Source organism: Balaenoptera physalus (assembly GCF_965194825.1).
Source record: "Balaenoptera physalus genome assembly, chromosome: 8".
Lineage (NCBI taxonomy): Eukaryota > Metazoa > Chordata > Mammalia > Artiodactyla > Balaenopteridae > Balaenoptera > Balaenoptera physalus.
In genome coordinates, this window is record NC_138887.1 from 46907858 (window position 1) to 46925707 (window position 17850).

Sequence of the window (17850 nt, forward strand, 5' to 3'; positions counted from 1 at the left end):
CTTGAGGGAAAAAAGCAGAGCTGGAGCAATCAGACTCCCTGGCTTCAGACTATACTACAAAGCTACAGTAATCAAGACAATATGGTACTGGCACAAAAACAGAAATATAGATCAATGGAACAAGATAGAAAGCCCAGAGATAAACCCATGCACCTATGGTCAACTAATCTATGACAAAGGAGGCAAGGATATACAATGGAGAAAAGACAGTCTCTTCAATAAATGGTGCTGGGAAAACTGGACAGCTACATGTAAAAGAATGAAATTAGAACACTCCCTAACACCATACACAAAAATAAACTCAAAATGGATTAAAGACCTAAATTAAGACTGGACACTATAAAACTCTTAGAGGAAAACATAGGAAGAACACTCTTTGAAATAAATCACAGCAAGATCTTTTTTGACCCACCTCCTAGAGTAATGGAAATGAAAACCAAAATAAACAAATGGGACCTAGTGAAACTTAAAAACTTTTGCACAGCAAAGGAAACTATAAACAGGACGAAAAGACAATCCTCAGAATGGGAGAAAATATTTGCAAGTGAGTCAACAGACGAAGGATTAATCTCCAAAATATATAAACAGCTCATGTAGCTCAATATTTTAAAAAAAACAAACAACCCAAACAAAAAATGGGCAGAAGACCTAAATAGACATTTCTCCAAAGAAGACATACAGATGGCCAAGAGGCACATGAAAAGCCACTCAACATCACTAATTATTAGAGAAATGCAAATCAAAACTACAATGAGGTATCACCTCACACCAGTTAGAATGGGCATCATCAGAAAATCTACAAACAACAAATGCTGGAGAGGGTGTGGAGTAAAGGGAACCCTCTTGCACTGTTGGTGGGAATGTAAATTGATACAGCCACTATGGAGAACAGTATGGAGATTCCTTAAAAAACTAAAAATAGAATTACCATATGATCCAGCAATCCCACTACTGGGCATATACCCAGAGAAAACCGTAATTCAAAAAGATGCATGCACCCCAATGTTCATTGCAGCACTATTTACAATAGCCAGGTCATGGAAGCAACCTAAATGCCCATCAACAGATGAATGGATAAAGATGTGGTACATATATACAATGGAATATCACTCAGCCATAAAAAGGAATGAAATTGGGTCATTTGTTGAGATGTGGATGGATCTAGAGACTGTCATACAGAGTGAAGTAAGTCAGAAAGAGAAAAACAAATATCGTATCTTAATGCATATATGTGGAACCTAGAAAAATAGTGCAGATGAACCGGTTTGCAGAGCAGAAGTTGAGACACAGATGCAGAGAACAAACGTACGGACACCAAGCGGGAGAAGCGGCGGGGGTGGTGTGGGGGTGGTGTGATGAATTGGGCGATTGGGATTGACATATATACACTGATGTGTATAAAATGGATGACTAATAAGAATCTGCTGGATAAAAAAATAAAGAAAATAAAATTCAAAAAAAAAAAGGAAAGGAAAACATTAAAACAGTTGTGGTAAAATGACAGAACTACAGTCCATCAATTTTTATTCTCAATTGTCTTTGGTATATACTGCTCTTACAACAGAGTTTGGCTTTTTATTTTTGAAGTTTTACAGGTCTCCAGTTTAAGATGTCATCAGACTAACACCCCTCGCCCTCAATTTCATCTCCAGGACCATATGGATAAAGATAGAGGCTGAACATGCCCTAGGTTCAGTGCCTGTCATGTGCTGCTTACTGTGGAAAAACTACAGACAGCTCTGTTACTTTAAAATTCTAAAAACATTCTCCTAATCAAGAATCTAGTACAGACAGAACGAGATCCCCTCAGTTGATCAGCACAGCATGGGAAGAAAACGTGCCTGACAGCAGAAGTTGGTCTAGGGACGCTGCACAGATGCCTCATCCCAGAGGCGAGAGGACTAATGTCCACACACACAGCTGTGTGTGGGTTAAACTCAGTGGAACAGGAAGCGCCCCTGGTGAAGACAGGTGCAACACTAACATCTGCCCTGGAGGAGACGGTGGATTTCTGAAACACAGGAAAAGGGGATTAATACCTTGAGAAAAAGAAACAGTCTGAAAATGATTGACTAAAGGAGAAAAAAATTATAAATAGCTGCTTGGCGCACTTTAATAAGATTCAGTACATAGCCTCTTGGAAGCAGCTGTAGAGAGCCATAAGCACAGGTACCAGTTCTGTGTAGGCAGAGTGGAAGGCAGTGGGGTTCTGTGGGGTTCAATGAGGTCTCTGGAGACAAATACATCCCAGCCTCATGGCTCATGAGCTTTGTCATCTTTTGCAAGTTATTAATTGCCTTTCACCTTCAGTTTCCTCATCTCTAAAAGCAGAGGCATGGATTGCTGTGAGGATTACTGGTTTTTTTGTTTTGTTTTTTTTTAAATTAGTCTTACAAGATGATTCTTTTCTTTTTTTAATTTATTTATTTTATTTATTTCTTTTTGGCTGTGTTGGGTCTTCGTTGCTGCACGTGGGCTTTCTCTGGTTGTGGCGAGCACGGGCTACTCTTTGTTGCATTGTGCGGGCATCTCACTGCAGTGGCTTCTCTTTCTGCGGAGCACTGGGTCTAGGCATGCAGGCTTCAGTAGTTGTGGCACGCGGGCTCGGTAGTTGTGGCGCGCAGGCTCTAGAGCACAGGCTCAGTAGTTGTGGCACACGGTCTCAGTTGCTCCACGGCATGTAGGATCTTCCCGGACCAGGGCTCGAACCCATGTCCCCCGCATTGGCAGGCAGATTCTTAACCACTGTGCCACCAGGGAAGCCCAGGATTACTGTTAATATAAAGTGTTTTACACATTTAATTGCTCAATAAATGGCACGTTATCAAGAAAATCGAAGATAATTAACTGACAAAATACTAGAATTAACAAGGCTGCTTTGTAAGAGACTAGGTATGCAGTTAATTTTCAAAACACAATGGCTTTTCAACACAGGGAAAAATCAAAAGGTAAAATGGTAGGGGAAACTGCCACAGAAAACAGTAACAAAAAAATAGTTAGGTATACAAAGACTGTGCTGGTGAAAAACACAGAATGTTTCAAACACTGAAGCAGATTCTACCTTCAAATATGAAAATAATACTGTAAAGACGACATTTTTTCCCAAATAAATGAAGAGATTTAACAGAATCCAAGAGAAAATTCCAGGGAGAATTTTTTTTTAATTTTTCAAAATTATTCTAAAGTTGAACTGAAAGACTAAACGGAGTGAGAACAGCTGAGAAATCCTGGAAAGAAAAGCAAAAGTATTGTATAAAATCATATTATAAAACTCTGTGAGCAATCTTGGTAGAAAAAAATCAATAGATATAAAGTAACCCAAAAGATATCAAATAAATGTTTGTGTGTTTATATAATATGCCATATGTTATACATAAAATAGATTATAAAGAATATATGTGTGTGTGCATATATATATATATATATATATATATATATATGCACACACACACAAACACCCACACATACAATAGATGGTATAGAAAACAAATCAGTGGAGAAAGGATGGATTATGGATTGTTTGAATACTATTTGTGAAAACTGGCTATTCAGAAAATAAAGTCCAAGGTCTACCTGACAACAAGCACTGAATAAAATTCTACATGAATTAAAATGTGGGAATAAGTTCACAGCATATTGTTAAATGCAAAAAAAAAAAAAAAAAAAGATTATCAAACTGTATGTACAGAATAGTCCCATTTTGTCAACATACATGTAAATTCATAATGAAATACATGCTAAGATATCTGATATATGTGATAGAGGCAGTAGAGCCAGATGGTTAAGAGTGTGGACACTGCGGGGGTTAGCCGGGGCTCACAGTAATTTAACCATGCGGGAAGTATTAGGACTGAGCTCATCAGAGTCTGGAGGATTGGGTACGTGAGTTAATACATGAAATGCCTTTAAACTGTACCTGGCTACTGCTCTTTTTATATGCTATTCCTATTACAAATACTAAGATATTAAGAGTGGTGTGCTTATTCGGTGGAATTAAGGGTGGTTTTATTACTTCACTTTTCTAAAATGCACATATGGGCTGGTGCTGCAGTGGTTAAGAATCCGCCTGCCAATGCAGGGGACACAGGTTCGAGCCCTGGTCCGGCAAGATCCCACATGCTACGGAGCAACTAAGCCCCTGCGCCACAACTACTGAGCCTGCACTCTAGAACCCATGAGCCACAACTACTGAGCCCATGCGCTACAACTACTGAAGCCCGTGTGCCTAGAGCCCATGCTCCGCAACAAGAGAAGCCATCACAATAAGAAGCCCGCGCACCACAACGAAGAGAAGCCCCCGCCCTCCTGAACTAGAGAAAGCCCGCACACGGCAACGAAGACCCAACGCAGCCAAAAATAAATAAATAAAATAAATAAATTTATTTTAAAAAATAAGTAAATAAAATGAACATATACTGCTTTTCATTTTAAAAAGGTCAAATGTGAAAAGTGAAACCATAAAAAAAATGTTAGAGCAAGTGATGTTAGCATTTATCTGCTCTTTAGCTAGCGAAGCACTTGCTAGGGTACCAAGCTCAGATCTACTTAAGCATCTACTGATTATCTTGGCTCAAGTTATCTCCTAGTATGCTTTACTGATATGCCCAAGAATCATCATAGAGCAGCAGTCTGTGCTAAACTTACATTTCAAATGGCCCATTCCTCCCGTTCTCAATTTTAGAATGTTAAACGTCAAAGGGCATTGCTTTATGTTTACAATGTAGCTATCTTAGAATACAGTGCGCTAAGGATGACAGATTAAGAAAGAATGTGTCCTAAGATTAAATCACCAAGGAGAAAGATTTATCTTTTCACCTGTTACAATAGGAATGTGTATACATTCATTGAACTGCCCCTTAAATCTACCACAGTAATATAGGCACAGTGCCGTAAACCAGAACTCAGGACAGCAGTGACCCAGGACAGCAGTCTGTCCCAACAAAACAGGAACCTTGCAACTTTCAGAGTTCAAAGCAGCAGCACGTGGCTCTACAGATATAAAACATCTTCTTGGATGAACTAAATTCTGCTTTCTTCTATCTATTACCCACTAACCCTAATCTTGTCCTCTAAATGAGCATTATACCAATGCCCCTTAAGCATGACTGCACTTACTGTTATTTGAAGCTCACTATTACGGTCCCCTTAAGTCTTCTTCAAGCTAAACAGCCTCAGTTCCTGTGATCAGTCCTCAAGTATTTGGAGATACTCTCCAAATAGTTCATCTTCCTAATTCACACCTTAAACCAACATCTCCCTATTTCAATGTCCCTCTTCAAATACTGCACCTAAGTTGTATTACTGACCTGTTAAATGTCCACTTTCTATGAGCCAAGCACTCTGCTCATATTAATAGAAACTAGGAACCCTCCCACCAGCCCATCATTGCTTTTAGCAGCTACATGACATCTGTGGCTTCAAAATTACTTTTTAGCAAGAATTCCTCACCTTATGCTTGAACATCTAAATTTCAGAACCAAAAAGGACAATCTACATTTTGAACAATTATGTTTGCCCATTATTCTAGCCTTTTGTAATCATTTGAATCCCAGTTCTGCTTTCCAACTCATTAGGCATCTTTCCCAGCTTTCTGACTTTACAAAATTTGGTTAAGCCTTCTCAAAACCAAACTACTGATTCAATAGTAAAAGCAGAACAGTAACAGGACAGAGACTAGATACTAAGACCAAAGGTATTACATTGGAAAACTTCCTTCAGCTTAGCACCAAGTCCTTAAATTAATAACCTCAGGGTACATTTGTTCAAATATCCAAGACTCTGCCTAGTTATACCATCATTCAGCACATACTTCTGCATCTTGTCCACAAGGATATGATATTTCTAATGCCTAACCGAACATGAAGAATCACATGTCTGTATCACACTGCAGATTTACTGGTCACCTATCCCTTCGACCCTCAGCCAGTTTCTGTGCTATCATCCTCTCCTGGTCGTGCCTTTTCCGTCTCATTCTCAATCGCTTCTTGCTCTGCTTGCCTCTTAAATGCTGGTGTTTCCCTGAGCCCTCTCCTCAACACATGGTGCTCACAGCCTAGGTGACCCCATCAACACCACTGGCTTCAACTACCTCTTATGTGCCCCTGGCTCCCAAGTCACCTCTTGGTTATACTTCCGAACATCCAACTGTCTCTGGGAGAGCACTTTAAACTCAGGATGCCAATAATGAACTCATCGTCTTTCTTCCAGCAGCCTCATTCACCTCCTAAATTTTCAGTCTCAATGAAAGGCAGAGCGTCTACCAAGTGGCCCAAGGCAAAAACCGTAGAAGTCGGGTAGACTGAAATTTATCACTCAGCTGTCAAATCCATCACCTAACCTATCACCCATTCTGTCATTTGCTTAGCTCTGACATTTCTTTCCTCCCCAGGAGAGAGGCAACATCCCCTAACTGATCTTCCTGTCTCCAGTATTACTCCCCTTTTATATCCCTCCACTCGCAAACAGAATAATCTGTCTAATCTGATGTCAGTGGTTCCCCAAAGCTTTTCTCACAAAACCCTCAGTCTCTGCCTTCCTCATAATCTAGTCATCTCTTGTCATTGTCACCCAAGTGCCTTCACTCTAGCCCGTGAAATGGTCACATGATTTAATTCCTCTGTGCAATCATACAATCAGTTTTCTTTGACCGAGATAGGCTGGCCTCTGTGCATCCTGTAAAGCACTTCTAGAAATCTTTCCAAACTCAGCTCAGACAGCACCTCCTCTGAGACCAGGGCTTCTTAGTGTGATGCAGTCCCTCCTCTCTGTGCTTCTGTAAAACTCTGTCCGTAACTCCACCACAGCACTTAACCCATCTCTACTACAATCATAGACTTCGTATTATTAGTTTACCTATGAGAGAAATACATGACCTGAACTCATTAAATGCCACAGGAACAAATTAACATATGAATGGCCACTGAAAAAGAAGTAACAGAATGAAGTAGGGCTGTTTTGAAATTTCAAAAGCACACTCTGAGAACAAAGACTCAACCCAAGCCTGAGAATTCTTGATCACTTTGCAGTTGCTTCAGGATTTTTCTTAGCCAATCACATGAAAGACTTCATATATTATATATATTATATGTAAGTGAAAACACCTAAACAGAAATTCCACAGAAAGTGAAATACAAAAAGCTAAGTCACATAAAAAATACTGACCCTCAGCAGTGATTAAAGAAATGTAAATTACACCAGTGAGATAGCATTTTCCACCATCAAATTAATATTAATAAATAACAGTTTTTCACAGACATAGAAAACAAACTTATGGTTACCAAATGGGAAAGGGGGGAAGGATAAATTAGAAGTTTGGGATTAACATATGCATACTACTATATAAAAAATACATAACCAACGAGGACCTACTGTATAGCACAGGGAACTATACTCAATATTTTGTAATAATCTATAAGGGAAGAGAATCTGAAAAAAATATTTTTTCATATTTTTTCATACACAAAAATAAAATACATACATATATACATATACAAAAAAACATACATACATAACAAAACTGTAAATCAACTATATACTTCAATTAAAAAATAAGTAAATAAATAAATTTTTAAAATAAATAAATAACACTTTTCACTGTTGGCTAGGGTATATAGCTCATATTTTTCAACCTAAGATTTCTGCTTCAATTTTATCTTCAATAATCAGAAATTCAGACAACATTCTGTGTTGTTGCTTATGATGACCTTTTTATGCTACAAAGAATTAAAAACAATCTAAGTGCCCAAAATTAAATTTACTCATTCATTCAACACAGTGCCAGGCACTGTTTGAGGTGGTAGGGATACAGTAGCTTATTTAAAAAAAGAAACAGGAAGGGAAGAAGGGAGGGGGGAAGGGAGGATGGAAGGAAGGAAGGAAAGGAGGGAGGGAGGGAGGGAGGGACTGCCTTGTCTTTATGGATCTTTGCTGAGAGTGGGCTCATAAAAACAAACTATCAATACATAATTTAAATGTATATTATGATGGATGCTGAAAAGTACTACGGAGAAAAACAAAAGCATGAAATGGGGATAGACAGGAAGAGGTTGCAATTTCAAGTAGGTGGCCATCTTATGAAAAGATGACAACTGAGTAGAAACCTTAAGGACATGAGGGAGAAAGGCAAGCAGATACCTGAGAAGAGAGCTGCAGGCAGACGAAAGAACCAGGGCAGAAACCCTGAGAAAGAGCTTCCATAACACGTTCTGGAAAGAGCAAGGAGACCGGGGAGGCTGAAGCAGAGTGAAGAATGGGGGGAGTAGTAAGACGACATAAGAGGCTTAAAGGAGGCCAGATCATGTTGGGGCTGCAAGCCACCATCAGAGCTTCGGTTCTGAAAGAGGCCTTAGAAGAGCTCTGAGCAAAAGATAACAGCTTTTGACTTATGTTTAATGTGACCTCTTGACTGCTCTGCTGAGCTCTAACTGTAGAACAAGATGGAAAGTTAGCCATAATCCAGGCAAGATACTATGGTGCTGTGGCCCAGAAGGTACAGACCAAGGGGTGAGAAGTTCTGACTCTAGCTATTTTGAAGGCAGAGAGACAAGAGAGTTTGCTACTAGACTGGATATAAGACATGGGAGAAAAAGAAGTCAGGGAGAGTCCAGAGTTTGAGACCTGAGTTACTGGAAGGGAGGACTTGGCATTCAAGGAAATGGGGAAGACCACACTGGAGTCGGCTTGGGGCAGTGGCAGGACCTTGGTTTTGGACGTGACAGGTTTGAGGTACTTATCCAGGCGGAGTCGTCGAGGCTGTGCTTGTCAGGAAGCCACGGCATGGTCCACGCAGGAGACGTAAATTTGAGAGTGGTCCATATGCAGATGGTATTTAAAACGAAGAGACTGGATGACATCACCAAAAGTGTGAGAAGTCAGGGTGACAGAAAAGATAGGACAGTTAAGGATTGAGGCGGGGAATCCTCCACGTAAAGAAGTCAGGGAGACGAGGCGGAACCGGCAAAGACAGAAGGATCACAGTGGAGCAAGAGAAAAACCAGGAGAGCATGGTGTGCTTGAAGCCAAGTAAATGTTTCAGCAGTGACGGAACAGTCAGCTGGGTCCGGTGTTCTAATAAGGCAGGGAAAGGTGAGGAATGACAGCTGGACTTAGCAAAGAGGGGGTCACTGCTGACCTAATAGAGCATTTTCAGTGAAAGGCTGAAGTGAATGGCTCATAAGTAAACAATGGCAGATATTCAAATGATGCTATATTTTGCAATATATCACGTATTAAAATATTTTATAAATATTACCAAAATACTTATAAAGAATCATTAATGTCATTGGGAAATGCTTACAATAAGAGGAAAAGATACAACTTCTCCAACAAATATGCACTCACTCATGGTTTTTAAAAAGGAAAAAATATAGAGGTAGGAAATGTGCTGAAACATTAAATGCAAGATATCCTTTAGTGGAAGAATTAGAACTGACATTTCTTTTTTTATACCTTTGCTCCTCTAAACTCTTCACAATGCACAACTTCCATCGTTAGAAAAAATACGCCTATAAAATGCTTTTGCCAGTAAATAAATTTTCCTACCCACATCCCAGTCCTTTCACACCTCAATCCATCCCCTTAGAAACAGTGTTCTTAGCTTACACAAGAATAATAATGTAAGGCATTGCATTAAAATTTACAAAGCATCTTCAAATACATTAGCTTGACCCTCACAGCAACCCTAATGGGGGTAAGGCAGAAGTTACCATCTCCATCTGCAGATGCAGAAAGACTCAAAGAGGTTCATTTGCTCAAGGCCACACAGGGCTCAGATTGGAATAAGTTCTTCAGTTACCTTCAAGACTACTTCTTCTATAACAAGGAGATGCTTTGCAGTTGGAACAAAACGTAAACAACAGTCCTCCCTCATAAGTAACAAACACTGGAAAACATTTACCAAGAAGGTTAGCCATACCCTCTTAATATTACCATGCTTTCTATTCTAACGTCTATCTCAGAGAGAGGTACTTAATCATTTCCATGTTCGCTTCTTTCCTCAGGCTGTAAGCTCCTAGAGAGGGGTGACCATATCGTCTGCATCCTGTGTTATCACCAGCATCTTGCCTCGTACCTGGTGTATAGAAGAGAGTTGAGTAGCGCTTGCTGATGTGCTTCATGGTGGCGGGGAGGAGCTCAAGCTCCATTTGATGGGATTATTTTAGGAGTTTCTAACATGCCCTGCAGAAGGAGGAAGTCAGCAAGGGTTACAGTTGAAGGAATTTTAGCACTAAAACAGGTCCCTGGCTTTCAGACAACTAAACTGTATCCCTCACTCCCTCACTTTATACCTAGGGCAGTGGTCTCCAACTTCAGCACGCCTTGTAATCCCCTGGAGAGCTGGCTGTGACAGATTGCTGGGCCTCAATCCCAGAGTTTCTGATTCAGGAGCGTGCGTACGGGGCCTAAGAACTTGCATTTCTAACAAGTGCCTGGGGAATGTTGACAGTCCTGGTCTTAGGATCACACTTTGAGAACCACTGACTAAGGGAAAAGAACCTCATAAAAGTGAAGTTTTGAATAAGTTAAATAGTATCCTGAACTCCAGAGCCATAAATTGACTTGAGAATAAACTTCAATATATTCTGATCACTGGGCTTTTGTTTCAGAGTCTTAAATCTGGTACAATTAAGAGAAGGTGTCAGATATGGGGATATATGTATATGTATAGCTGATTCACTTTGTTATAAAGCAGAAACTAACACACCATTGTAAGGCAATTATACTCCAATAAAGATGTTAAAAAAAAAAAAGAGAAGTTGTCAATCAGGATTAAATGCATTATAAAGATCAATTCCTTTCTATAGTTGAAAAAAGTGGAAGCCACTCACTCTATATTTTCAAGGCAGTGATTCGTGCTCCCAGAGAAGAGGACCTGCACCTTACTCATTTTGAAAACCCCCAAAATGCCTTAAACAAAAAAGACAGTTAATCACCGCTTGCTGAATAGGATGAAATTCCTACCCTAATGAGTCTATTATGTGTTGGGTGGGGTGAGGGCCAGGTGTTCAGAGCCTCTGGTAAGGCATATGGCACCTCTGAGTGACTTAGAAAATAGCACCCCCTCTGGGCATATGACTTCGAAAAAGGTCCTCCTTCCTCTGGATGGATGCAGACCTCCTTCCTCTGGATGGATGCAGACCTGTGCCAAGGCAGCTGGCTGGGCACCGGGAACACTGGCTGGATTCCAGCTCTGACGTGACCCCACAGGTGGGCACCACTCACCCAGCCGTACAGGGCGGGCCTGCATGTGGAAAGCCTTTGCAGGACAGTGTATGGATGCCCAAGAGCCAACAATGGGCCGGGACTGGGATCCAGGGAAGGGAAGAGAACATCTGGCTGTAGTACTCCAGGAAAGCTTAGAGGAGCTTAGAGGAACTGACCCAGGCCAAAAGGCTTCCTCCGGATGAGGCATTCTAAAACCGCCACACACAACCGCCTACTCATGCTTTGGGTCTTAGTTTCAACATCTTTTCCTTGGGAATCTCTCCCACCCCAACCAGACTAAAAAGGCTACACATGCCGACTGCACACAGCTCCCATCACAGAACTTATGACAGATGGAATTACCTGATAGGTGGTGTTGTTTTGAGTCTGCCCACATGAGATTATACAGCTCAGTATGGGGAAGGACCACACATTTTATTCAACATTTTACTGCTAGCACCTGGTACATGAGTACATAATAAATATGTGTTTAATGTAGAAATATTACCTATAACTTCAATTAAGAAAGGCAAAAAGGGACAAGAATTAACCACGGTTTCTTCAGGGGGAAGGGAAAGGCCAGCAAAATTTAACTGGTGTTTTCTGACAAGCAAGAATTATTCTAAGATTCAAGGCACTGCTGAGGCGTACACTCTAATAGGAATACGTGCCACTCTATACTATGCTCTGCTATTTCCATCCCTTGCGCTAAAATATGACACTTCACAGATCTGTCAACTCTCGGTTTTATATTGTAAATATTGATGGTGTGAATACTTGCTCACATTTGCCTAAAACATGAGAAATGGTTCTGAGCATAAGAGCTTGAAATGGAAAATTCACCTTCACAAGCATAACAGGCAAGATTAATTATGTTAACGGCTTGAAAACAGAGGCCAAGTCCTAACTTCTTCAGCAACAGTGTGGCTTTAGACTCTCTAACCCCTTAACCCACAGCCCATGACCTTCAGAGACTTCCTGCAGAAAGGCTAAAGATTATTTCTCAGCTATGCCCATCAAAGTCTAAAACAGAAGATATGACCATTTACAAGTCTACTGACTTATGCGGACACGGAAGACCCAAATTCTTACCAAATCTCGCAAGGCTATAATAATAAAATCTACTCTATCACTACTGCCTCACCCCCCAGTTAATACCACCCCAACCACTCCACAGGAACCACTGGGGCATTAAGCACCAGGGAGCTGTCAAACTCAATCTTCTCTTCTCAGGTCTCATCTTATTCGAATTTCTTTGGACCACTGACACCACAACCAACCCCTTTCTTCATCAAAGGCATTTCTCCCTTTCCCCATAACTACACTGTTGCATTTCCCTGAAACTTGCCATTCCTTACATGTCACCTCTGTGGGCTGCTTGGTTCCTGCCCCATTTAATGGTGGTAAAACCCAAGTTCTATCTTTCGTCCTTTGTTCTCACTCCCTGGATGATCCCATCCAATCCAGCAGTGTCAACCTTGCCTTTCATTCAAGTGATTCCTGTATCTCCACACCGGCCCAGACCATGGCCCTGAGCCACTGGACCTGCTACCTAACTGCCTACTGAACTGTCTAAAGGTCAGCTCTCCAGAAGCAAGCTCCTTATCTCATCTTCCTCACGCGCCTCCTCATAGAGGGTGCGGGTACCATCCTCTAGACAAGGCAGAACCTTCCATTCCCTCACCCTCCACATCCACCCACTGTCAATTCTATCTTCTAACATCATCCCTCTTTTCCATTCTCACTGCTACTCATCAACCGAGGTTCTGCCATCCTTTACCTGTACTCTTACAATTGCTCCCAGCAGGTCTCACCTCTTTCTATTTCCCACCCCTCTCATGTGACCTCCATACTGTTGGCGAACTAAAGTATACTGCATTACTCCTGATTTTTAAATCCTTCTATTGCGCCCTATCACCTACCAAAAGAAGACCCGCTTCTTAGCATGACAGAAGGTCCCCTATGATCAGGCTTCCGCCTGCCTCTCAGCCTCCTATCTCATTAAGCTCCTCGTAGCATGCAGCACTCCAGTTATATAACTAGTTACAGCACAACTGTTCTGTGCTTCTGCCATTTTCAATCTATGCTCTACGTCAGAAGTATCTTTCCCCCAAACCAGCCCAACCTCACATCTGAGCCTTGTTTGCTTGGCAAATTCCTACCCATCGTTCCAGGCTCACTCACTTCCTCTACAGGGCCGTTTCTGATTCTCCCCACTAGACTTATGGCCCCCATTTTCTCTCATAGCACCAAATCACTTCACTGCAAATGTTAGTTTACATATCTGGCTCATCCTTAGCCAATTAAATTTTATTTTTTTAATTTGTAATTTCACATCAGCTGACATTTCACCTGGCACATGGTTTAAGCTCAGTAACTGTGGAATAAAAACTGTTGGCAAAAAAAGTCATCACTGAATCAAGATTCAGAGAGACCAATAGAATCACATTACGTAGGACTGTAGAGAAGTGAACTAAGAATCAAGCTAGTTTGTGATTTAATTTTCCAAATTTAAATAATGTATACATAATGCACTTAGTTCTGTTCTTTTCATGCACTTTTCTCTCACGCAGTCTATCTTCTAATACACTCCAACTCTGAATCATCTGTTGGCTTCTATCTTTTTTTTCCTCTGGCAGCCCCATTAAGTCCTATTCTTCAATGAGTCAAACATTCCATTGCATTCAACTCTTGGATAAGCCTATCCTCTGAACCTCTGAAGTCTCATTGTAGACCCTTCCTGAAACATCAGGATCTAGGTCTACTAATCTAGCAATCATCAAACCTCATATATATATATATATGTGTGTGTGTGTGTGTGTGTGTGTGTATACACACATACACATATATGTGTGTGTAATTTCTTTTCCTTTAACTTATCTTCATCCCATCTTATCCTCACAATAGAGATAGGCAGGTCCCTTTTTACTACTATCATTTTACAAGTGAAAAGTAGATACCCAGAAACCCAGAAGATATTTATCCTTTATAAGTTCCCCCATAAACAGTTTGAAGAAAATTAATTCTGTACTTTCTGATATCCAGTCCTCATTTTTTTTTTTTTTTTTTTTTTTTTTGTTTAAACACCATTTATCAAAGTCACATCCTATTGTTGTCCTTCAACTGCTGACACATTGACTGTACTTTTATTGCTGTCTCCCCTTCCGGTTTGTCCTTGTATGTCCACCCTGCTGACTGGGTCCCCAGCTGAGCATTCCGAAGTAATCATTTTTCTCCCCTTTTCGGCTCCATAATCCAATGACTTTGACAAAGGAAGCTGTATTGTATTTGAGTTTCACCCCAGAGTCCAATCCTATGCAAAGAATCTAAGTGAAACTTTACCCACATCCCATCTGTCTTTTGGAAGGGCCTCTTTTCTGGACTCAGGCAATCATAGCTAGATTCCTCCCAGGCCAATTTTCTCTGCTTCTGGTCCTTCCCGTTTTCCTGCTTTCCGCCAAACCCAGGCAAGGAAAATGAGAGTCCCTGTAACTTAGTTAAACGTGATTACTTTTTAAAAAATACTGATAAATGAGGACGAGACTGAAACTACTGGCAGCAATAAGGCTTAGAATTACCTGCGGATTTTCCCTTCAACATCCTCTCCTGTTATTAGGAGTTGGCTTTAGTTTCCAGCCTCAGAACCCTCACTTTCACGGCTTTCACTGTCCTCCCCACCACGTGCTGCCGTCCCTTCCGTGGAGCATTCATGTCCTTTTCTGTTACTAAAGAGGGGAAAGGGATAAACTGGCAGGAGTGGGCACCAGAGAGTTACTTTAACTATGTCCTTGTTCACAGGAGTTTGGCCCACATTTCCATAGCTGTATCTCAGAGGAAGGACCCTCCCTACCGGTAAGCAGAAGCAGACCCTTACCCTCAACACCTGAAAAACACCTGCTCTTCTCACATTCCTCTTAAAAACAGAGAGAAACAATGATCAACTCTGTTAATTAGCTCAGTGGCTTAGACCGGATGCTGAGAAGCAGATTCAGGCCCTTGGCCCCTCCTATGTCCAAAGGAACCTCTAACTCTCCATCATCTTCCAACTGTCGGTCAGTCATAAAGAAGAATATAACTGGATCTGTGCATCACCTTTCTAAAAATACAACTAGCCACAGGCAGACTCTGGAGCATCCTCCCATATATTTTATTTATTTCCATAAATTCAAAATTGAAACCTCAAGGAACTGAGCCGCATGCAATTTCTAAAGTCAGTACAATTAATTGAACACAGCCTTCCTGAACCTTCCGTCATCTCCCTGCCTCTGGTTTCAAGATTTGTCTCAGGTGGCAGACTCTTACTCCATTCTGCCTGGGTATACAGGGGTAGAACATGTGCTCCCCTAAAGGATCAGTCTAGCTATAGTGGCCAAGCATCACCCCCACTGGCCCTGACTTTCACCTGTTTCAAGTAGAGTCTCCAATACTAAGAATTAATTTTACAAGAATCTTAAGACTTTTCACTTCAGAAAAAAAAAAAAATAGGTTTTGCATATTGGGACTGGGGGCTGGAGGCAAGGTTTTAAGTTTGTCCAGTTACTATTCAGTCTGAAGAGGCCCAAGAAGCAGCTTTCTGTGGAAGAATGGACTATTCCCAGGTGATAGGAGAATACAGATTAAACAACTAATTATACTAATAAACTCTGAAATTAAACACAGCTGTTCACTGAGTTCTTGCCCTGATTTCCCCAATTATAACACTACTGTGTGCTCGCACACATGCGTTTGATCTGATTCTCTTTCATTTCAGTCTGTCCTGGGACTGAGACTATGGAAGAGGAAGGTGAAATCCATGGATGATGGACGATGTCTAGAACGCAGATATTCTATAATTCAAGCCTGGGTAAAATTCAAAAGTGACACAAAGGAACAAGGAACAAGGTCTGGTCTTGGAACAAGGAACAAGGTCTGATCCAGGAACAAGGTCTGGTCTTGTTTCCCAGAGGGGCTATTAGCTAACCCATTTTTGCTCTGTTAAATTAAAATGACCCATCACCCTGATTCTTAGCAATCTCCCTAAAAACCATAACCACTCCTCATATCCTCCCCAACATAATCACTCAAAGTAGGTCAGAAATGCTGCTTCCTTCCCCTCATTGATTTTCATTAAGAGGATGCACTTTCTGGAACACTAAAGGGAAAGATAAACACCCAATACAAGTACCAATGACACCCCTTGTAAATTTTTGGCATTGTTAAGTCCAGTTCCCCTAAAAGCAGGAAAAAAAAAATCACATCACCTATAATTTATCTTTCTTGGCTATATATCAACAATAATCTCAAACTTTAAAATACACAGTAGCAATGCTTCAGCCAGGTGATGAACATCTCCCAAAAGGAGCATATTCACTCTGTCTTTTCTAATTTCCTAGATCACCAACCCACCTCTTCCCTAAATACACACTTTTTTTCTTCCTAATTCACATCCACTTTTTGCCAGAAGGATGCCAAGTGACACCACACACTGGCTTAGCAAGTCCCCAGGGCCTTATCTGGAAGCTGAGAGCAGTGGAAGAGGAGGAAGGGGCTTGTACACGCTGGGGAGTGGAGGGAGGGGGAGGGGGACGCCCTCGGCGGCCGTATCTGGCTCTCTGGAAAAGCTGTGAAGTGAGGGGTCTCCAAATCCCACTGGCGAAGCTTCCCCAGTCCCCTGCCCTTGCTGAAAGCTCTCCCTCGGCCCCAGGTCCTCAAGCCTGGCACTCCAAGACGGCGCCGCAAAGTCCTTCAGAGCCCTCAAAACACAGGAGCGCGAAAAGCATCCCCCCAAAGCCAGCAAAGCCACACGCCCTCTCTCGGCCAGCTTCCCGGGGCGGGCAACTTCATCCCTGGAAACAAACGAAAAGCACGGTCCTCCAAGGAAGGAAAGAGGGAGAGAGCAGTAAACGGGCACGACCCTCACCCCACAACTCCCGCGCCCTTCTCTCCCCTCCCCCTCAAACTCCAGGTAAAAGACCAGGTGCGACTCACCTCCAGGCAAGGAGGAAGCGGGCGGCCGGAGGAGGAGGGCAGGTCCCCAGCCCAGGCCGCTTGACAGCCGGCGAGCGCCCAACAGCAGATCCAGGCGGGGCTCCAGGGAGGCGAGAGCCCGCAGCGGGGAGCCCCGGCCGGCCGCCCCCGGCCCCTCCCCCGCGTCGGCCCCGGGCGGAGGAGCAGCATCTCCGTCCCGCTGTGGTCGGCCCGCCGGCCGGCAAGAAGGCAGCTTCCCCGAGTGGGGCGCGCTCCGGCTCCCGGGCCGCGAGGGCTGCGCGCTCGGCTCGCCACTCGCTCGCCCCCTGCCCGTCTGTCCGCTGTCAGCTCCGCTGCGCTCGCGGCCCGGGCGGCCGGCGCCCGTGCTCCCGTCACGCCGGAGGGAGGGACCGCTGGGCGCGGGCGCGGCGCGGGGGCGGGACGCGGGGCGGGGATGCGGGAGCCCTGGAGCAGGTGGCGCGGGCGGGGCTGCGGCCCTGCCCGGCGGCTCCTGCGGGGCTGAGCGGCCCCCGGGGGGGGGCGGGGGGGAGCCTCATTACGCGAGAGAGGCCGGGGTGCCCTCGTGGTGTCTCCCGTCCCCAGTCCCCTTGGCCCACCAGGAGGGGCGCTCCGGGGGAGGGGGGGAAGCCAGAGTAAAATCCAGGACATCAGGACATTGTTTTCCGGCGGCGGGTGTTTAAA

At 42.9% G+C, this 17850-nt stretch overlaps 1 protein-coding gene across 4 annotated transcripts in view; it reads right to left on the reverse strand.

The window, feature by feature from the left end:
• The window catches only part of ELAPOR2 (endosome-lysosome associated apoptosis and autophagy regulator family member 2), a 191959-nt gene extending 174433 nt beyond the window's left edge, over positions 1-17526 (reverse strand). For all 4 annotated transcript variants that reach the window (XR_014266689.1, XM_082472475.1, XM_082472474.1 and 1 more), the window contains exon 1: positions 17170-17526. Coding sequence is in view for 3 of the 4 variants with exons in the window: in XM_082472475.1 (XP_082328601.1) it covers positions 17170-17358 (189 nt within the window). In the remaining variant the exon portion in view is untranslated. The remainder of the gene's footprint in view (positions 1-17169) is intronic.
• Between the last annotated feature and the right edge of the window lie 324 nt (positions 17527-17850).